Source organism: Bos indicus x Bos taurus, chromosome 11, assembly GCF_003369695.1.
Source record: "Bos indicus x Bos taurus breed Angus x Brahman F1 hybrid chromosome 11, Bos_hybrid_MaternalHap_v2.0, whole genome shotgun sequence".
Lineage (NCBI taxonomy): Eukaryota > Metazoa > Chordata > Mammalia > Artiodactyla > Bovidae > Bos > Bos indicus x Bos taurus.
Genome location: NC_040086.1, coordinates 66,373,758 through 66,397,093, shown reverse-complemented (window position 1 = coordinate 66,397,093; position 23,336 = coordinate 66,373,758). Strand labels below are relative to the sequence as shown.

Genomic DNA, 23,336 nt, shown 5'->3' with positions numbered 1-23,336 from the left:
CTTTACCACTAGTGCCACCTGGGAAGCCCTAGATAAAAATGCATGCCGGCAGGCTTCCACAGTTTGCCACTGTGTAGCTGTCCCATCTTTATCATTAATAGTTTAAAACACATGTTTGCCAATACAACAAGCAATTTATTATTTTAACAGTGGTATAAATTCTATAGTATGGATATATGAGAAGCTTTTTCAGTCATTTACTCATTGGTTAACATTCAATTTATGCTTGGTTTTGATTTTCACAATCAGAACTGCAATAAACACCCATAACACAACAACAACAACAACTACATATATCCAATTATATACAATGATGCCTTTATTTCTTCTGAAGGATAGGTTTTTTAAAGTAGGATTTCTAACTCTATATATACATATATATGGTTTAATAAAGTTGGAATAAATTCATCAGATTACTACTAGGAGGCCTGATTTCCCCACATCTTTACCAACACTGAATTTAAAAGCCTTTTAAAATTTTTCCTACTGATAGGCCAAATAGTTTGATATTACTGATTCAATCTGCATTTTTCTGACTCTTCTACTAGAGATGGTGAGCATCCTTGTGTGTGTGTTAGTTCCTCAGTCGTGTCTGACTCTTTGCGACCCCAAGGACTGTAGCCCACCAGGCTCATCTGTCCATGGAATTCTCCAAGCAAGAATACTGGAGTGGTTTGCCATACCCTTCTTCAGGGGATCTTCCCGAACCAGGGATTGAACCAGGATGTCCAGCACTGCAGACAGATTCTTTACTGTTTGAGCTACCCAGGAAGCCCAAATAGTGCCTATTTGCATTTCCACCTAATAATAGTTGTTAATATTAGATTCAGCACTGGAATGTGCATTATCTCATTTGATCCTCACAACACCCATATCAAAGAGATAGCATCTACTTCCCCCTCCCTTATTTTACAGATGAGAAAACCATTTCCAAGAGGCAGTGAAACTTACACAAGGTTACACAACTAGCCAAGTGGTCGAGCATGGATTTTATGAAGTCTGATTGTAGTGATTCTGGGCTTAATCACTGCACCACCTGCTTCTGCTGCCAGGAACATTTTCAAGCCATTTCCTCCAGCATTACTCACTCCCTTCTAGTGAAGTCTGAACAAGTTGGTTAAATTAGCAAAAACTTGAAGAGTCCTTTTGCCGAAGACACTATGGTAGACGCTATTGGGAAATCTGAAGAGGCAAAGATCCTGTGCCAAAATCTTCTTAGGGAACCAAAATACACTACATATAAGAAGCATATGGGTTCCCCGGTTCCTCAGACGGTAAAGAATCTGCCTGCAATGCAGCAGATCCTGGTTCAATCGCTGGGAGGGGAAGATCCCCTAGAGAAGGGAATGGCTACTCACTCCAGTATTCTTGCCTTCCAGGCTCCTCTGGGCATGGGGTCACAGTCAGAGAGGGACTAACACTTTCATTTTCACTTTTTAAAACAAATTAATATATATATATGGATATATATCAGTATTTTTAGAAGGAAACTAACAGTAATGTTAGTAACTGTGGTGTGGTGGGCAAATCTATCCAATGTCAGGGAAACAAATGGCCATACCCAATTCTGCAGCTCTACAGAATTTAATACCCTTTAAAGAGTAGTGTGGGGAATATTGCAGACCATCCTGAAATGAGAATTAAAGCTGATTTATTTTTTTTTAGATGACCAGGTTTTGTTCCTTTTAAAAAACAAAACAAAACAAAAAAGCTGATTTATATTTGTAGAATGTAGGAAACAAATCACCTTCGAGATGGAGCTATTTCTAAAGAAAATATTACTACCGTGAGTGAGCAAAAACCACCGAACGGACTCATCCCGCCCCTTCGTCCTCACTAACCTGCTTCTCCATTACCCAGGTGTGCTCTGCGGCCCTGGTACTATCCACGAAGCGGTGCTGAAGCAGGTGATCATTCCTGGCTATCTGAAGCCATTCCCAGTGGACCATAACACCCTTGGTCTCCCCTTGCCTCCAAAATCTCGAGCTGTCAACCGACTTATGCATGCTTAATATGCAAATCTGAACTCTGCGGGTGTCGCACCAGATGCCCTGCCAACAATTTTTTTACTGATCCCTCCTCTTGGCCACTGTCACCATGCCTTAGACCCATGCCAATTCCTTTGACAGGGTTATAATAGCTCATCCTACAAGATCAGTGAAAATGTATGTGATTCATTATACGCTTTCATTCTTGAGACAAGGATATGCATAATGGAAATACACACCCAAGAGAAGATGTAGCTCCTTGAATATGTATTGGTTATTTTTTTTTCTTTTTCTTTTCTTTTTTTTTTTTTTTTTGCGCGCATTACTAATCCAGGATGGTTTGCAATCCACATTACATGGAATTGCGAGTATCCTCAGCCTTGTCCCCTAAGCTTTGGAAAAACATGTCTCCTGAGATTAAAATCACTAGCTAACGGTTTCCTGCCCCGCTTTGGCCCCTCAGCTTCCTCCTGCCTGGCTGGGGCCAGATCCGCGAGCAACGGTGTCCACAGCTCTTCGCTGTGCGAGGGGATATCCAGATCCCGGAGTCTTGCGGCTGCCTCTTAAACCCAGGATCTACCCTGTCCCTCCCCATCCTCCCCTCCGCCCGCCCCGCGCTGCCCTAGGAGGAGCCTAAATGTCCGCTTCCCCCGCTGAAGGGGATTGTAATGCGTAAACAGGATTAACTCTCTCTCCTCCAGTTGCGCAGATCTGCCCGCGGCCTGCGGGCCGGAGTGAGCCCCATGGGTCCGCGGAGCGCGCGGCTCGAGGAGTGGGGGATGTGGGAGCATCGGACCTCGGAGCTGTCCCTGGGGCCCGCTTCTTCGCCGAGAGGGGCTGGGGACTACAGCCTGCGGAGCTGCTCCTGGGAAGCCGGGGCTGACGGCCGCGACGGCTCGGGCTCCTAGCGGCAGCCTCCGCTCCGCCACCTCCCTCTCCCTCCCCGCGCTTCCTCTCCGCCCACCGCGCTCCAGCCTCCCGGTCGCCGCTGGCTCAGTCCTCCGCCCCCCTGGAGCCGCCGCGCCCGCCCGCCCCAGCCATGGGAGACCTGCCGGGCCTCGTGCGCCTCTCCATCGCCCTGCGCATCCAGCCGAACGACGGCCCGGTTTTCTACAAGGTGGACGGGCAGCGCTTCGGCCAGAACCGCACCATCAAGCTGCTCACGGGTTCCTCCTACAAGGTGGAGGTGAAGATTAAGCCCACCACGCTGCAGGTCGAGTGAGTGCGGGCGCGCGCCGCGGCTAACCGGCCCGTCTCGGGATACGCTGGGTGGAACGAGGTCCCCGGGACAGCCAGAGCCTCTCCCGGGCACCTCTTGCCTCTCACCTCGCCCGGAGGGCCCAGGAGGTTTTGTTGGGGGGAGGTATGAGGTCAGCTGTCTGCTCCCTAGGTCATCTCCTTCGCTATTCTCGCTTCCCTCCACGCCTTAAGGGTGAGGTGTTTAAAACTGCAACTGGAAGCCAGGGGATTGGGGGTTTTTTCTTGTAAATTTCTCATCCCTTCTGTCCAGCCATTGATGTGGACCCTCAGGCGGCCGGGGTGGGGCGGAGGGGAGAAGCTCGCCCTGGGCTTCACCTACCGCAATTCCGGTTCATCTCCGCCGAGTTCTGCGAGACTGAAGGAGGGAAAGAGGCTGAGTTATGAGGTATAAAATTGGGGGTGGCTGATTACTGGGGCTTCTTAAGGATGCTCGCCACTCATCCATCAGCCATTATGAGCCTGGAATCCCGGGGCTGGAAGAGCAAGCCTGAGGGCAGCCTTCCCCACTTAGGCCTAGTTTTCTTTGCCTGGTGTGTTTCTTTTTCTCCTGAATTGTCTGTTTCAGCCTGATGATGGGATTAGCAGCATCCTTACAACAAAAGGATGGTGGTGTGTGTGTGTGTGTGTGTGTGTGTGTGTGGCAGAAACTATCTCGTCTCTGCTATCAGAGGTTGATGTATCCAGTAAACCTCGGGCTAGAAAGTCAGTGTAGAAGAGTGCAGGAACGGGGAAGTATCCTTTACCATAAGAGGTGGAGTCCTTTACCTCTCAGCTTCTGCCTAAGCATGGTGGAAAGAGGAAAGAAACCACCCCGTATTGTATCTACTACCATTTGCTGAGCTCAAAAGGTGGGGTGCAGAGAAAGGGCTGATAGGTTAAGTCTCCCCCAGTACACCTTAATTCAACAAAGTTGTATCGGCCAATAGACTTTAATTCAACAAAGTTGTATCCACCTTCTAGGTGCCAGGCTCCAGTTGAAAGACCTAGAATCAAACCTGGGTTGATTCTGATGCTCTTGGTCTATTTACTTGTCAGCATCCCCAGCAGCTCCAAGCATCCATTATCCTCACATTTCCCAGTGTTCTATGCATCTAGATATGATCTAGACTTTTCCTTTCCCTTTTTTCCTGGCAAACTCTTCTACCAAGTTACCTGGTCTAGTTCCCTCAGGATAGTTCTCTATTTTTCAAGTTAATCTAAAAACAAATTTGTGTTAATGATAAAACTTTTTTTTTTTCCTGTTATACTTTAATTTTTTCAAAGCGCTTCAATGCCCTAACTAGAGGTTCTCAAACCTGAGTGTACATGAGAATCACCTAGAGGGCTCTTTAAAACACAGATGACTAAAAAAAAAAAAAAACACAGATGACTGAACCTCACCTTAAGTAGATGTAGTAAACTCTAGCACTAGAGTGGAGCTTAAGAATTTGCTTTCTGATAGGTTGGCAGGTGATACTGACATTGCTGGTCCAGGGATGAGACTTCAAGAACCATTACCCTAACATGAGGAATGATGCAGTGAGAATTTTTGGTATATGCCTGGCTTGAGGAAGTGTACCCCCCAAATCATGGACCCCTAATGTTCTATTGTTGCAACAGAAAAAAAAAATTATTAGAGAACTTGTTCAGTGGTTCTGAATTCTACCTGTGCATTAGAATCACCTCTGCAATGTTAAAATAAATTTACAAATGCCCAAACCACACCCCAAGCCAAGTGTTTGAAATAGGCTGGGTATAGCTAGATTTTTAAAAGTTCCATGGATGAGAAACTAAAGAGGAAGACCATTGACAGAATCTGACTTAGCCTTGTACAAGTATTCTGGATGAGAATACTCATGTCAATCCAGAGAGATTAAGCATTGATCTAGGTTCACATGACTGGTTAGTTGGGAAAGACAAGCTCCCTAAAGTTTCAGAACTTTCTATCACACCACAGTGTCTCTGTTAGCCAACCCTGTATGGTTTCTGCCCAGGGTTATGGTCCAGACCAGGACAGGGTGCCTAAGCTAATATCTACCATATATGATCAACTCAAGTCCGTTGCAGGAACATTTCCATTGGTGGTGTGGTTGTCCCACTGGAACTGAAGTCTAAAGAGCCCGATGGGGACAGAATCGTATATACAGGAACATATGACACAGAAGGTGTGGCCCCAACCAAGAGTGGAGAACGGCAGCCCATCCAGATCACCATGCCGGTAAGGTCTACTTGGGAGTGTTGGGGTATGATGCCAAAGCAAATGGAAACCATGTAAAGGAAAATAATCACTATTTTCCCTTAAGAAAGGATATAAAATCAAATATTATGAAATGTTATATCAGCTCATAGTTTCATATATTTGTTCATAATGTCCCAGTTGTTGTTCTAGTCTCTAAGTCATGTCCAATTTTTTGTGACCCCATGGACTCTAGCCTGCCAGGTTCCTCTGTCTATGGGATTTCCCAGACAAGAATACTTCCCAACCCAAGGATCGAACCCACATCTCCTGCATTGGCAGGCAGATTCTTTACCACTGAGCCACCTGGGAAGCCCAGTGTCTCAGTACAGTTAATTAAATAATCCATGCTTCTCCAGTGATCAGTTTTATAGTAATTTCTTTGTGGCAAAAAATGAATTCTCTCGCTACATTTTTGTTATCTGTTCCATTGATCTGCCTATACTTAATGCCACTGCTGCACTGTTTTTACAGTACATGTTTGTGTATTTTATAATTGGCCACCTTACTGAACTTGCTTACTAAAATTCTTCATTCATTTATCTTGGATTTTTCAGGTAGATAGTCACAATCTATTAATTCATATCATAGTGTCATTTTCTGGGTTTTTTTTCCTGCCCTTATTGCACTGGCTAATGTTTCTAGAATAATGTTTTCTACTAATAGTGGTAATCCTTATCTCCAACATTTCACTATTAGATATACTGTTGGTTTCAAATATTTGTCTTGTTAAAACATCCTTTTTCTGGTTCATTAAGAGATAATTGGGAGATGTGTTGAATTTCATTTCATTCCTTTACCCATCTATGGAAATAATATAGAATACTAAACTTCTCATTTCTTCAAAGAAACCCTACTTAATGTCACTTATCATTTTTAATATGTTGTTACATTGAAAATGCTAATATTTAAGGGTTTTAGTTTTTAATTTTATATTTTTTTTGTTTGGCTGATTTATCAGCAAATATGTAAAGACTTCCTCTATATATCAGGCATTGGGGGAAGAGTGGTGAACAGAATAGATTTCCCTGGCTTCATAGGGCTTCTAATCTAGAGGAGGAAAACATACTTTATACAAGATTATCAATAATAAAGTAAATAATTATTATTGTACAAAATGTACTAAAAAAGTAGTGGTACCCTTGGGACATATACCAGGGGTCTTAGTCTAGCCCAAGATTTAAGGGATGGCTTTCTTAAGAGCTGACAGAAGAGGGAACACTTGAGGAAAAAGGAGCTACAACGATCAACAGCTGGAGGACAGCAAAATGTGTTTCAAGGAATGAGTAGCCCAGCATAGCTTGAGCAGACAGTGAGGTACAGACTGACTTAAGATTAAGATGGATTTAACACAACATTGTCGGAGAAGGCGATGACAACCCACTCCAGTACTCCTGTCTGGCAAATCCCTTGGACGGAGGAGCCTGGTAGGCTGCAGTCCATGGGGTCGCTAGGAGTTGGATACGACTTAGCGACTTCACTTTCACTTTTCCCTTTCATGCACTGGAGAAGGAAATGGCAACCCACTCCAGTGTTCTTGCCTGGAGAATCCCAGGGATGGGGGAGCTTGGTGGGCTGCAGTCTCTGGGGTCGCACAGAGTCAGACATGACTGAAGCGACTTAGCAGCAGCAGCAGCAGCAGCAACCCAAGATTGTAAATCAACTATATTCCAATAAAAAATTTTTTTAAAAAAAGATTAAACTGGAGAGGTAAATAGAGCTTAGATGTTATAGGGCCTGCTTATTGAATTTACCTTCATGCCTCTGGGAATCCATTGAAAGTTTGTTAGTCAACTTTGGTATACAATTTACATAAAAATTTTATGTAAATATATTCACCAGGCTAGATTACTGGAGTGGGTAGCCTTTGCCTTGTCCAGGGGATCTTCCCAACCCAGGGATCAAACCCAGGTCTCCCACATTGCAGGCAGATTCTTTACCAGCTGAGCCACAAGGGAAGCGTAAATATATTAATACACCAATTTAAACTGTACAGTAACATAGATTTTGACTAGTGTATAATCACCACCCCAATAAAAATATAGAACATTTCTGGTCATCCTGAAAATTTCCTCCATGCCTATCTGTAGTCAGTGCCCCCAGTCTTAGCCACTCTGAGCTTTTTGTCTCAATAACAGTTCTAATGGTTCTAGAATTTCATGTAAATAGAATCATGGCATTGTGGCTGATTTCTTTCACTTAGCATTATGTTGTAGTATAATGTTTTTGTTTAAATAGTTGGTTCCTTTTGTTATGAGTAGTATTTCATGGTAAGGATATATAAGAGTTTATTTATCCCTTTACCAATAAATGAACAGCTGGGTTGTTTGCAGCCTTTGGAGTTATAAATAAAATTGCTATGAATATTTGAGTATGAGTCTTAAAGTGAACATGTTTTCATTTCTCTTGAGTAAACACCTAAGAGGAGATTTAACAAATCACATGGTAAGTATACATTTAACCATATAAGAAATATCCTGATTGTTGTACCATTTCATATTTTTACCAGCAATGTATAAGAATTCTAGTTACTTTACATAGTTAATTATATCAGTCTTTTAAGTTTCGAAATGCAAAAGACCTACAAGAGCTAAAACATTTTATTTCATGATCTATATTTTAGTCTTTAAATTGGATAGCCTAAATCTTTCAGCTTTGTTTATTCAAAGTCATTTTGACTATTCTAGGCCCTTGGCATTATTATATAGATTTTAGCATGAACTTGTCAGTTCATTCTCCAATTCTCCAAGAACTGGAATATTAATTGGGTTTGCAAATTGGGCAGTTTGGGAAGATTTGACACTTAAATATTGAGTCTTCGGATACATAAATACATCTGTTTATTTAGGTCTTAAAGCTTTAATTTCTCTATATAATGCATTACAGTGTTTCCTGTACAGATTTTATATATATGTTGTTAAATTTTTCATTAAGTATTTCATATTTAAATACTATTATATATGGTGATTTACTATTTATAGAAATAAAATTGATTTTTTTCTATATTCATCTTGAATTCTGAGGCCTTGCTAATCTCACTTGTTAATCCTAATAGTTGTTTGGGATTTTTTTTTTATAGAACACTTAAGCTTTTCCATGTTTGATATAATGTCTTCTGCAAAGAAAAAGTTTTTCTTCTTCTTTTTCAATTCATATTCCTTTTATTTCTGTCTTGATGGCAATGCCTAGGACCTCCAGTTTGATGCTAAGCAGAACTGATGAGAGTGGACATCTTTGTTCCTTAATCTCAGAAAGAAAGCATTCAGTTTTTCAACACTAAGTACAATGTTAGCTGTAGGGTTTTTTATTAAATGCCTGTTATCAGGTTAATGAAGTTCCCTTCTATCACTAATTTATTGAAATTTTACTGAGAGGTTTAAAAAATATGAATGTGTAATGTTTTCAAATATTCTTTCTTTACCTACTGGGATGATCATATAATGTCTTCTTTATTCTCTAGTAGATTTTATTGTTTATTCAATGTTGAAACAACTTTGAGTTATTGAATACTAGGATAAATACCAATTGGTCAATGGTATGTTCCGTGTATATTTGACTGGATTTGATTCATTAACATTTTATTGAGGATTTTACATCTGTGTTCCTGAGAAATATTGGTCTGTGGTTTTCTTTTTTGTATTGTCATTGTCTAGTTTTGGTATCAGAATAATAATAAAATTATTTGAAAGTTGTTCACTCTTCTGTTTTCTGGAAGAGTTTATATTATTATTATTAAAATATTATTTTTATTTAATGTTGGATAGAATTCACCAATGAAGGCACGCATTTCATTTTGTTTAAAGGCTTTTAGTTACAAATTCAACTTCCTTCTTTGATAACGGGCTATTCAGGTTTTATTTCTTGAGTTAATTTGTATAATTTGTCATTGATATCATTGATTTATTTCAACTAAATTGTCAAATTTGTTGGCACAAAGGTGTTGGTAATAATCCTCCACCATCCTTTGATGTGTTAGGATCTCTAATAATGTCCACTCATTCTTTATGTTTACGAATTGCCATTCCTCCCTTATCCCCAACCAGTCTAGCTAGAGATTTACCAATTTTATTGGCTTTTTCAAAAACCCAGTTTTGTTTTCATATGCTTCACTGACCCATTTTTCTGTTTCATTGATTTTCAATCCTATCTGAATTATCTCTTTCTTTTGCGTGCATTAAAATATTTTAATTTAGGTTATACACACAGAGATAGAATTTGAGTCTATAATGTTCTTACCAAATTTGAGTTATTTTTAATTTTTATTTTGCCTCAAATTCTTTCCAACTTTACTCTCTCCTTTTCTTGTAGTGCTTCAATTACACATTGGACAGTTTGGTATTATCCTATAGGTCTTTAAGATCTTGTCCAATTGCTTTTATGGATCTCCAAATTATATACTTTCTATGGAGAAGGTAATGGCACCCCACTTCAGTACTCTTGCGTGGAAGATCCCATGGACAGAGGAGCCTGGTGGACTGCCGTCTATGGGGTCCCGAAGAGTCGGACGACTAAGCGCCTTCACTTTCACTTTTCACTCTCATGCACTGGAGAAGGAAATGGCAACCCACTCCAGTGTTCTTGCCTGGAGAATCCCAGGGACGGGGGAGCCTGGTGGGCTGCCGTCTATGGGGTCGTACAGAGTTGGACACGACTGAAGCGACTTAGCAGTAGCAGTATTGATATATACGCAAGTTCACTGTTTTTTTCATCTGCCCCAATTTACTCATGCTTGTTTTCTGATTTTTTTTCTATCATTATATTTTTCAGCTCTAGAATTTTTATCTGTATTTTCTATAGTTTCCATTTCTCAAGGTTCCTGATCTGTTTGCCCATTTTGACCATATACCCCTTTACCTCTTTGAGCATATTTATAATTGCTGGTCTGAAATATTTATTTGGTAAATCTGGTATCTAATCCCATTTAGAGCAGGAATGACTTTTTTCCTGAATATGGGTCATGCTTTCCTCTTTTGTTACTTGTTTGATAATATTTGATTAGAAACTAAACATTATAGATGGTATATTATTGATTTTAGTTTATTTTATTCTTCTGAGGATTATTCTCTTTTTGAGTTACATTCCTGGACTGAAGCAGCAAATTCTGTCTTTCCAGTAGGATAGCAGCTGAAGTCTCTGCTTACTTTTTTTCAACTTCCAGTTGCTGCTCTAGCCTAGTCCCCTTTGTCCCAGTGGAGTTTAGCAGTCAGCTAAGGAATTGGACAGTTTATACTAAGATTTTGGTATCATCCACCCTCAGGTTCCTCTAAATTTCCAGTTTCTCTGCCAGTCCTGAGCCCTTTGCTTTGGTACTTTCAAGCCATTAAGGCTTCAACTTCTCAGGTTTGGGAATGCATTCAATTAAAAAAAAAAAAAAAGGCAGCAAACTTCCAAATCTTATTCAGCATAACTTTCTCTTTCAAAAAGAGACGCTTCACTTAGATGAAATCAACCATGCTAACACCCTGATCTGGGGACATCTGAGGAGCCTGACGTCCTATAGTCCATGGGGTCGCAGAAGAGTCAGAAACGACTTAGCGACTAAACCACCACCAATCTCTTGAACTATGAAACAATAAACTTATGTTGTTTGGTGGGGGGAAATAGACTCTTTACTGGTTTGTCTGCTTTTTCAAGCAGGAAAAACCCCCTCCCAGCAGCCTATACGTGCGATTAGCCTGTAGAATTATGGCGTAGTCATAGTCAAGATTTTGGGTCTCACCTCTTCTGTAGCTCTCTTGCTTCCAGGATTTTCTCCCTAAATTTCCAGCTGCTCTTCCAGCCCAGGACACTCTTCTCCCTTTTCCAGTAGATAAAACTGCTGTTTCCTTCTGCGAGAACTGCCTGGGATTGGGGAGCACCCTCAGGCAAAAAACCACAGGGACAGTTCTTAATTGTTAGAATTGAGATCCTTCAAGAGGAACTGATTTCTGTCTTGCTTTCAGTTGCTTTTTAAAGGCATCAAATAGCTTTTGTTTGCGTTTTGTCAGTTTCTTACAAACTTACATCTTTGTAAGTTTCATCTAACAGTTCCACTCCACTATTATCATCATTTTAAAAAAACATTTCAATGTAGGACTTCCATTTCCTGGTAACGGTGATAAGATTTGCCAGTTGTTAAAAATCAGTCTAGTAGCAATGTGTAGATTAGAAAGGGAAATGGGCAAAGGACAGAAGGTCTTCACAGTTTCAGATGGGTTGTTAGAGTTAATCGCTTTATAAAATGAATTGGGCACATTTTCATAGTTTGTGCTCTGAAACTGTTTACATGGTGTATGATTTAGCTGTTATTTGAAAGTCTGACAGAATTTCCCCATGAAAGTCAGGATCCAAAGTAAAGATATTTGGAAAGAATATCCATAACTTTCAACTTAGTCCATTAAGTTTGCCTTTGGAGAGGCTTTGAAGATTTTATTGAGTCCATTTTAGTTGGTTTTCTGAGAAAACTATCCATTTCTACAGAAACACATTTTAAAAGGTATTTTTAGACTTCTAAAAAAATATTTGAAGATCACATATCCAGTAAAGGGCTGGTGGATCAAAATAGATTTCTTTTGTATCAAACAAGTATGCTTCTATTCTAGTGTATCAAGAATAGCATATGTATCAATAATTAGAGTTAAAGGAATGATTAACTGGAAGCAGAATTGCAAATGCTTATCAGAATTTTATTTTTGTTAATTTTTTTTTAATTTTATTGAAGTTTAGTATATTTACAGTGTTGTGTTAATTTCTTCTGTATAGCTAAGTTACTCGGTCATATATGTTTATATTTTCCAGAAAATCCTGGAAGACTATATATATATATATATATATATATATAGTGTTTTTCATAGTCTTTTCCATTATGGTTTGTCATAAAATATTGAACATAGTTCCCTGTGCTATACAGTATGACCTTGTTGGTTTTCTATCTTATATATAATAGTTTGCCTCTGCTAATCCCAAACTTCCTTTCCTTCCCTCCCCTACCCTCTCTCCCCCTTGGCAACTACAAGTGTGTTGTCTATCTCTGTGACTCTGTTTTTCTTTCATAGATATGTTGATTTGTATAGTATTTTAGATTCCACATGTAAGTGCTATCATATGGTATTTGTCTTTTTCTTTCTGACTTACTTTGCTTAGTATGATAATCTCTAGGTCTATCCAAGTTGCTGCAAATGGCATTATTTCATTCTTTTTGATAGCTGAGTAATATTCATTGTATGTGTGCACCACATCTTATTTATCCATTCATCTGTCAAAGGACATTTAGGTTGTTTCCATGTCTTGGCTAAATGGTGCTGCTTGAACATAGTGATGCATGTATCTTTTAAAACTTTTATTTTTGTCTGGGCATATGCCCAGGAGTGGGATTGCTGAATCATATGGCAACTCTCTTTTCAGTTTTTTTGGGGAAACTCCATACTGTTTTCCATAGTGTCTGCACCAATTTACATTCCCACCAATGGTGTAGAGATCTCCGCCCCCTGTCCAGAATTTGTTATTTGTAGACCTTTTAATGATAGCCATTCTGACTGGTGTGAGGTGGTACCTCATTGCAGTTTTGATTTGCATTTCTCTAATAGTGATGTTGAACATCTTTTCATGTGCCTATTGGCCATCTATCAGAATTCTAATGAGAGCTCAAAAGGCCATAGAGCTGACTTTAAGTTGTTCATTCTTTCACTGAACTGGTACTGAGCCCTGGATTAGGTACAGAGGCAGTCACAGTAGATGAGACTGTATCCCGTTCCAGGTGGTCACCGGACAGGAGAGGAGACCTCCCCTCCCCACCTTCTCCCTGGAGCCAGTATGGGCAGAGCTATAACTTCCTGGGGTTTTAAAAGGGTGTGGAGTCACACTTCTTTTGCTGCAAGTGTAAAAACAACACTAGGGAGAACAATTAATAAACAATTTAGAACTTGGTTAAAAACTTAATTGGATTTGTAAACTAAGAACATCTACATTTTTTTTTTTTTTCCTTCCAATTTTATTTTATTTTTAAACTTTACATAATTGTATTAGTTTTGCCAAATATCAAAATGAATCCGCCACAGGTATACATGTGTTCCCCATCCCGAACCCTCCACCCTCCTCCCTCCCCATACCATCCCTCTGGGCCGTCCCAGTGCACCAGCCCCAAGCATCCAGCATCATGCATCGAACCTGGACTGGCAACTCGTTTCCTACATGATATTGTACATGTTTCACTGCCATTCTCTCACATCTTCCCACCCTCTCCCTCTCCCACAGAGTCCATAAGACTGTTCTATACATCAGTGTCTCTTTTGCTGTCTCGTACACCGGGTTATTGTTACCATCTTTCTAAATTCCATATATATGCGTTAGTATACTGTATTTATGTTTTTCCTTCTGGCTTACTTCACTCTGTATAATAGGCTCCAGTTTCATCCACCTCATTAGAACTGATTCAAATGTATTCTTTTTAATGGCTGAGTAATACTCCATTGTGTATATGTACCACAGCTTTCTTATCCATTCATCTGCTGATGGACATCTAGGTTGCTTCCACGTCTTGGCTATTATAAACAGTGCTGCGATGAACATTGGGGTACACGTGTCTCTTTCCCTTCTGGTTTCCTCAGTGTGTATGCCCAGCAGTGGGATTGCTGGATCATAAGGCAGTTCTATTTCCAGTTTTTTAAGGAATCTCCACACTGTTCTCCATAGTGGCTGTACTAGTTTGCATTCCCACCAACAGTGTAAGAGGGTTCCCTTTTCTCCACACCCTCTCCAGCATTTATTATTTGTAGACTTTTGGATCGCAGCCATTCTGACTGGTGTGAAATGGTACCTCATAGTGGTTTTGATTTGCATTTCTCTGATAATGAGTGATGTTGAGCATCTTTTCATGTGTTTGTTAGCCATCTGTATGTCTTTTTTGGAGAAATGTCTATTTAGTTCTTTGGCCCATTTTTTGATTGGGTCGTTTATTTTTCTGGAGTTGAGCTGTAGGAGTTGCTTGTATATTTTTGAGATTAGTTGTTTGTCGGTTGCTTCATTTGCTATTATTTTCTCCCATTCTGAAGACTGTCTTTTCACCTTGCTAATAGTTTCCTTTGATGTGCAGAAGCTTTTAAGGTTAATTAGGTCCCATTTGTTTATTTTTGCTTTTATTTCCAATATTCTGGGAGGTGGGTCATAGAGGATCCTGCTGTGATGTATGTCGGAGAGTGTTTTGCCTATGTTCTCCTCTAGGAGTTTTATAGTTTCTGGTCTTACGTTTAGATCTTTAATCCATTTTGAGTTTATTTTTGTGTATGGTGTTAGAAAGTGGTCCAGTTTCATTCTTTTACAAGTGGTTGACCAGATTTCCCAGCACCACTTGTTAAAGAGATTGTCTTTAATCCATTGTATATTCTTGCCTCCTTTGTCGAAGATAAGGTGTCCATATGTGCGTGGATTTATCTCTGGGCTTTCTATTTTATTCCATTGATCAATATTTCTGTCTTTGTGCCAGTACCATACTGTCTTGATAACTGTGGCTTTGTAGTAGAGCCTGAAGTCAGGTAAGTTGATTCCTCCAGTTCCATTCTTCTTTCTCAAGATCGCTTTGGCTATTCGAGGTTTTTTGTATTTCCATACAAATTGTGAAATTATTTGTTCTAGCTCTGTGAAGAATACTGTTGGTAGCTTGATAGGGATTGCGTTGAATCTATAAATTGCTTTGGGTAGTATACTCATTTTCACTATATTGATTCTTCCAATCCATGAACATGGTATATTTCTCCATCTATTAGTGTCCTCTTTGATTTCTTTCACCAGTGTTTTATAGTTTTCTATATATAGGTCTTTAGTTTCTTTAGGTAGATATATTCCTAAGTATTTTATTCTTTCCGTTGCAATGGTGAATGGAATTGTTTCCTTAATTTCTCTTTCTGTTTTCTCATTATTAGTGTATAGGAATGCAAGGGATTTCCGTGTGTTGATTTTATATCCTGCAACTTTACTGTAGTCATTGATTATTTCTAGTAATTTTCTGGTGGACTCTTTAGGGTTTTCTATGTAGAGGATCATGTCATCTGCAAATAGTGAGAGTTTTACTTCTTCTTTTCCAATTTGGATTCCTTTTATTTCTTTTTCTGCTCTGATTGCTGTGGCCAAAACTTCCAAAACTATGTTGAATAGTAATGGTGAAAGTGGGCACCCTTGTCTTGTTCCTGACTTTAGAGGAAATGCTTTCAATTTTTCACCATTGAGGATAATGTTTGCAGTGGGTTTGTCATATATAGCTTTTATTATGTTGAGGTATGTTCCTTCTATTCCTGCTTTCTGGAGAGTTTTTATCATAAATGGATGTTGAATTTTGTCAAAGGCTTTCTCTGCATCTATTGAGATAATCATATGGTTTTTATTTTTCAATTTGTTAATGTGGTGTATTACATTGATTGATTTGCGGATATTGAAGAATCCTTGCATCCCTGGGATAAAGCCCACTTGATCATGGTGTATGATCTTTTTAATGTGTTGTTGGATTCTGATTGCTAGAATTTTGTTAAGGATTTTTGCATCTATGTTCATCAGTGATATTGGCCTGTAGTTTTCTTTTTTTGTGGGATCTTTGTCAGGTTTTGGTATTAGGGTGATGGTGGCCTCATAGAATGAGTTTGGAAGTTTACCTTCCTCTGCAATTTTCTGGAAGAGTTTGAGCAGGATAGGTGTTAGCTCTTCTCTAAATTTTTGGTAGAATTCAGCTGTGAAGCCGTCTGGACCGGGGCTTTTGTTTGCTGGAAGATTTTTGATTACAGTTTCAATTTCCATGCTTGTGATGGGTCTGTTAAGATTTTCTATTTCTTCCTGGTCGAGTTTTGGAAAGTTGTACTTTTCTAAGAATTTGTCCATTTCTTCCACGTTGTCCATTTTATTGGCATATAATTGTTGATAGTAGTCTCTTATGATCCTTTGTATTTCTGTGTTGTCTGTTGTGATCTCTCCATTTTCGTTTCTAATTTTGTTGATTTGATTTTTCTCCCTTTGTTTCTTGATGAGTCTGGCTAATGGTTTGTCAATTTTATTTATCCGTTCAAAGAACCAGCTTTTGGTTTTGTTGATTTTTGCTATGGTCTCTTTTGTTTCTTTTGCATTTATTTCTGCTCTAATTTTTAAGATTTCTTTCCTTCTACTAACCCTGGGGTTCTTCATTTCTTCCTTTTCTAGTTGCTTTAGGTGTAGAGTTAGGTTATTTATTTGACTTTTTTCTTGTTTCTTGAGGTGTGCCTGTATTGCTATGAACTTTCCCCTTAGGACTGCTTTTACCGTGTCCCACAGGTTTTGGGTTGTTGTGTTTTCATTTTCATTCGTTTCTATGCAAATTTTGATTTCTTTTTTGATTTCTTCTGTGATTTGTTGGTTATTCAGCAGCGTGTTGTTCAGCCTCCATATGTTGGAATTTTTAATAGTTTTTCTCCTGTAATTGAGATCTAATCTTACTGCATTGTGGTCAGAAAAAATGCTTGGAATGATTTCTATTTTTTTGAATTTACCAAGGCTAGCTTTATGGCCCAGGATGTGATCTATCCTGGAGAAGGTTCCATGTGCGCTTGAGAAAAAGGTGAAATTCATTGTTTTGGGATGAAATGTCCTATAGATATCAATTAGGTCTAACTGGTCTATTGTATCGTTTAAAGTTTGTGTTTCCTTGTTAATTTTCTGTTTAGTTGATCTATCCATAGGTGTAAGTGGGGTATTAAAGTCTCCCACTATTATTGTGTTATTGTTAATTTCTCCTTTCATACTTGTTAGCATTTGTCTTACGTACTGTGGTGCTCCCATGTTGGGTGCATATATGTTTATAATTGTTATATCTTCTTCTTGGATTGATCCTTTGATCATTATCATCTACATTATTTTGAATGAGACTGAAACACAGTATTTTTTTTAATGTGAGTATAATTTAAACACATCCATAAAAAGAAAGATTTTATTATTCACAGTAAGTCTGGATTGCCTGTCCAGGTACCTGCTAAAAGGCTGGAGAGCTTTTAAGTTACTCAGTGCCTTTGGGGTGTGTTTTGGGGAAAAGAATCTCTACGCTCTAACTCAAGAATCCTGAGTTCCATCTGTAAAGCCTAGATTCTTCCATATAATTTCCACTCTAGAAGAAGCAGGTGATTGATAGTTGAATGTTCCAGCAGTGATCACATAGCGTTAGGTTTGAGCATTGGCCATGCATTTGTGTTTTATTTGTAGTAGGCTGATTCTCAGGAAAACAATGGAAATTAGAGGTTTTCTGTATGTTAGCAGCTCTGGTATTGAATTCAAATGTTCATTCTAGTGGTGAAGCTTTCAGCTAGTTTCATCATTATCCTGTGACATTTTTAAGTTACCATTATTATGACTCAAATTTTAAAAAGTGTAGACATACCATATTCTCACAGGCAACACCAAAACCGTGAACTATCCAGGTAAATACAGTCAGTTAAGCAGCAAGTTCCTGGATTATTAAAATTACATACTTTATCAAGGGAAACATCAGTGGTGTGGGTGCCTGAGGAAACCTCTAGAATGTGAGAATTAAAACTGGAAGTTATGAAGGTATTAGGAGGCCATCTTCTTCTATAATTAACTGTGTTAGTCCCTCAGTTGTGTCCGACTCTTTGAAACCCCATGGACTGTAGTCTGCCAGGTTCCTCTGTCCATGGGATTCTCCAGGCAAGAATACTGGAGTGGGTTGCCATTCCCTTCTCCAGGAGATATTCTTGACCCAGGTCTTCTGCTTTACAGATGATTCTCTGTCATCTGAGCCATGAGGGAAGCCCCATAATTAACTGTGATTCCAGGCATTGGGATCCCAGGCTTAACTCAGTGGGCCTGTTTCTTTAATACAAATAGGTGGATTCTACTCTTTGATCACTAAGACCACTGTCAGCCCTAACAGGGTATAAAAATTATAAACTTACCCATAGGGTATGATACTAGTTATTTGCTGAAGAAGTCAGATTCTCAAATACTGTCATTTAGGATGACACCAACTAGGACTGAAACCCAACAAACCCATATAGGATTCCTTCCTGGTTGGGTACAGGCATGCCGAGAAGTGTGGCAATGCATCCCAGCGTCTCAGGGGATTTGCATGTTTCTTTAACAAACTGTGAAATATCAAGACAAGATTCAGAAATGTGAGCAAACTTTTAAAGCACCAGGTAATCCCTACATTTTTATTTGGTTCATTTTCAGATTAACTTCCACATAAATACATTCTATAGTTGTAATCATTTTTAATATATATTGTCCAACTTTCTACATATTTTTAAAATTTTAATGGTAATATAAGACTCTATCACAATGTATCACGATTAGATTTACCCAGATATTAGATATATTGATTGTCCCATCATAAAAAGTGCTATAGTGTAAAATTTTATATATGTATATACATATATATCTACCTCAATCTGAGTAAAAATATTTGGTCAAAAGAACTGAATCTTTAAGGCTGTTCTCCAATATGGCATTTTGGTGTTTGTTTTTTTTTTAAGTTGTACGTACTATTTTACAATGTTGCTAGCAATGAAGAAGCCTACTGACTTTGTTATAATTATGACATCACCAAGAATCACTTCAAATGTAATAGATTTTCCAGTTTACTTTTCACTATCACAAGAATGAACATTTCTACATGTCAATTTAATTTTGTTTCTTCTGTAGATTGTTCTTTCATGTTTTGTCAATGCTTCTGTTGAAAATTATTTTTTTAAATCACAGACTCCTAATAAAGAAAAAAATCTGTCATACCTATCCTATTTCTCTTACTTTTGCTCTGTTTTATTTTCCATTGTATAGGAATACAATTACACTAAAATTTTTCATTTTTTATTATGATTTCTTCTTTTAAAATGAAGATGGTTATTTTTTCATAGTCAACAGTCTATTTTGGCTTTCCCATAATTTTAGATTTTATGTGATTTAACTTTCCTCTAATTCAAACTTGATTTATGTTTATATTGTACATCATTTCCAAAAGATTTAAAATGGTATTTCACATTTTATGGGTCCAAGCAGTAAAGCCTAGGTCCTTAAATATAATTTCTACTCTAGAAGAAGCAGGTGATTGATTGTTCCAACAATGATCATACAGCTTTTGGTTTGTGCATTAGCCATGCATCTGTATTTTATCAGTGATAGGCTGATTCAATTACAGTTGAAATTAGAATTATTAACTGAAATTAGAAGTTTTCTTGATTAAGTAAGCAGCTGAAATGTTAAGTGAAAATTTCATTTTAGTGATGAAAGCCTTGCATATGCTTTAACACTATCCTATGACAAAACTTTTGTCAAGCTTAAGTATTACACATTGCTGACACAACCAATTACACAAGTAATAATGAAGTCTTGAGATGTCCAGGTAAAGTCAATTAATCAAGTAGGTGAAGCTACCAAGGAAAGCTGAATTAAAGGGACACCAAAACAACTTCTTATAAGTCTAAGGTTACCTCAAAATAGTTTCTCAGATTTTTAAACGTTGGATAAATGATGCTAGGATAAATTGGCTATTTGGGAGGCTCTGTTCTTCTTTCCTGATGCCTTTCCTTCTTTCGTGATCAAAAAATATTTCAGATGGATTATGAGATTATCTCTAAAGCATCAACTTTGTAAAAAAAAATCAAAATGAAAAGAATCTATCTAAACCTAAAAGAAATGGAAGAAATTCAAAGGTAAAAATGGAAGAAATCCAAAGATTAAAAATGGAAAACTCTGATTACATAAATGTAGGTTTCCTATTAAACATTGTAAGCAAAGTTAAATTAAATTTTCCTTAAAAGGCAATTTAAACCAAAAGGCAAATGATACTTGGTGACACGTGAAAAGCTTATTTATAACATGGATGGTTAAGCAGTGTTGCCTCGATTTACCACTGCCTGTGCAGACAATGCTGCAGCCCTGAAGCTGAACTCAGGATGTTATCAAATGCCATCTGACTTAGATTAGTGGCAGTGATCTCTTTATTCACATAATTCCAGAGGCCCTGGTACAAGGAATTAATGAATGATACCCAACTCTAAGTCCTTCGCTGACAGCTCAGTGGTAAAGAACCTGCCTGCCAGTACAGGAGACAGAGGGGATGTGGGTTCCATCCCTGGGTGGGGAAGATCCCCTAGAGAAGGAAATGGCAACCCACTCCAGTATTATTGCCTGGGAAATCCCACAGACAGAGGAGCCTGGTGGAGGGCTACAGTCCATGGAGTCACAAAAGAGTTGGGCACGGCTTAGTGACTAAACAACAACACCCAACTCTAAAAGCTCTCCACCCCCATTTCAAAGAGTATTGCTGACTTGTACTTTAATGGGACTAATTCTCCACTTAGTCCCTTCAAGGAGAGAGCTCAAAGGGAGATTCTGTCTGCGTTATGATAGTCATCACATTATTCCCCTTTTGTCTGGCCCTCTTAGACAGGAGACTGGGGGGAGTTTGGAGGAATGAGGCAAGCAGTACATGAGCCTGTTGTGAACCTGTGTTGTGCCGCTTACACATACGTTCCCAAACGTAAAATGTGTTCCTCATGTCAACTCTTTCTAATATTTTGGCACAATCTGTTACTTCATATATAAAGAATTCTTAGAAACCAGTAAGAAAGAGAACCTTACTGGACATAGGAAATTGAAAGAGAAGGACATGGGAAATTGAAAAATAAGCAAAAAGTAAAGAGGCTAAAGGAATGCAAATCATCAATAAATATTAAAGAATGATAATTTCACTATTGATAAATATATATATATAAATAACACAAGGCCAATGTTCACCCACAAAATTTGCAAATAGTAAAAATAATACTACTAATTCAGTGCTAGTGTATTTCTTTATGAAATATGATTTACTCTAAATTGATTTTGGGTCCTGCAAACTTGCTGAATTTGCTTGTTAATTGCTTCATAGTTTTTGCACACATATTTTTATTGTGAATTGAAAGTTTTGTTTCCCTTTTTCCCCCTCTTGCCTTAAGATACTGACTTAGGGCCACTAATACAATGCTGAACAGGAATAGAAGCAACTGCTCTCCTTGCCTTATTTCCATCTTATAGGGAAAGGACTCAGTTCACTTAACGTTGAAGGTGATGTTAGCTATTTTTTTTTATTGATGGCCCTTAATCAGACTGAAGAACTTTTCTTCTATTCCTAGTTTGGTGAGAGTTTTTATTATATATATGATAATAAAGTATAAGGATGGTAAAAGGTATAAATAAGGATGGTATAAGTATAAATAAGGTATAAGGCAGTTGAATTACCACATGTTCTTTCTGCATTTATTGATATGATTACATAGTGTTTCTCCTTTATTTTGTTAATATGGCAAATTACATGGATTTTCAAATATTGAACCATCCTTAAGTTCTGAAGATAAACCTCCCAGTGTAATATCCTTTATTATGTATTGGTGGATTTGATTTACTAATATTTCAAGCAAATAAAATTATATGTAAATTTTATGCATAAATCCATGAGGAATTTTTGTCTGCAACTTTCCTTTACCCGTAATATCCTGGTCAGGTTTTGGTATCAGGGTAACAGTGGCTTCACAAAATGAATTGAGACGTATTCCTTCCTTTGTTACGTAGAATCAGTATTTTCCCTTTAAGTGTATGAATTTATCAATGAAGGCACTGAGCCTGAAATTGTCTTCCTGGGAAGAATTTTAATTACAAATTCAATTTCTTTAGTAGTTAGAGATTTAGTGATAGTTTGTGTCTTTCAAAGAATTTGTACATTTGTACACCAAATGTATTGGTATATGTTGTTGTTTAGTCTCTAGGTTGTGGCCAACACTTTTGCAACCCAATGGACTGCACCCTGCCAGATTCCTCGGTCCTGGAGATTTCCTAAACAAGGATACTGGAGTGGGTTACCATTGCTTCTCCCAGGGATCTTCCCAATGCAGGGATTGAACCCATGTCTCCTGCATCGGCAGGCAGATGTTTTTACCACTGAGCCACCAGGGAAGCCCATTATTGGTATACCATTGTTCCTAATCTAAGGATCCCATGTTGTTACCAATATAGGATCAATAGTGATAGCATCTTTCATTCCTAATATTGGTAATTTGCCTTCTTTTTCCTGCTCAGTTTTATCAATTTTAAAGAGTTTTTAAAGAAGATTTTAGTTTCATCAGTTTTTCTTTACTGTTTTCCTTTTTCTGTTTCATTCGTTTCTGCTCTTTATTGCTTTTCTTCTTCTTACTACTATACAGTTAAAATTAAAAGAACTGGCAATGTCAGCTTTTGGAGAGAATGTATCAATAGAACAACTGAAATTCATATTGCTGGTGGGAAAGTAAAATGGCACAATCACTTTGGGAAAGTTTAGCAATTTCTTATGAAGTTAGGTATACTTATAAGACTTAGAACTTTTAACCCTATCTATTCAGCTAAGAGAAATGGAAAATAAGGATTTACTAATAAAACTTCAAACGATACAGGAATAGAGATGTTCAGAATCCAGTAGGAATTGGTAGGTCATACCACAGTAAAAGTTATAGATGCTTATTTACACTGAATTAGTTTACTAATGAAGTAACATCTATCAATACAGTAAGTTCATTCTGTGCTCCTAAGTCAATGAATTTCTGAGTCGCTTTATTCTTGATGAATTTCACAAGTCACTGGTGAAATTGAGTAGAATGGTGAATAGAGAGAAGTACTCTGGGGATTCTAGGTCATATGGTTGTAAGACCACCACAGAAATTGTTTAAAACAAATTCTTCAGGACTTCCTTGGTGGTACAGTGATTAAATATCTGCCTTCCAATTTAGGAGACATGAGTTCAATCCACAAATCGGGAAGATTCCATATGCCATGGGGCAACTAAGCCCATGTGCTACAATTACTAAACCCACACTCTAGAGCCCATGAGCCACAACTACTGAACCCATACAACAACT

General features: G+C 38.2%; 1 protein-coding gene across 1 annotated transcript in view; it reads left to right on the top strand.

The window, feature by feature from the left end:
• Window positions 1–2,669: 2,669 nt before the first annotated feature.
• Window positions 2,670–23,336, top strand: part of CNRIP1 (cannabinoid receptor interacting protein 1) — a 28,127-nt gene continuing 7,460 nt past the window's right edge. Inside the window, exons 1-2 of the mRNA XM_027555663.1 lie at window positions 2,670–3,206; window positions 5,295–5,445. Coding sequence (XP_027411464.1) covers window positions 3,028–3,206; window positions 5,295–5,445 — 330 coding nt within the window. The 5' untranslated portion in view covers window positions 2,670–3,027. The remainder of the gene's footprint in view (window positions 3,207–5,294; window positions 5,446–23,336) is intronic.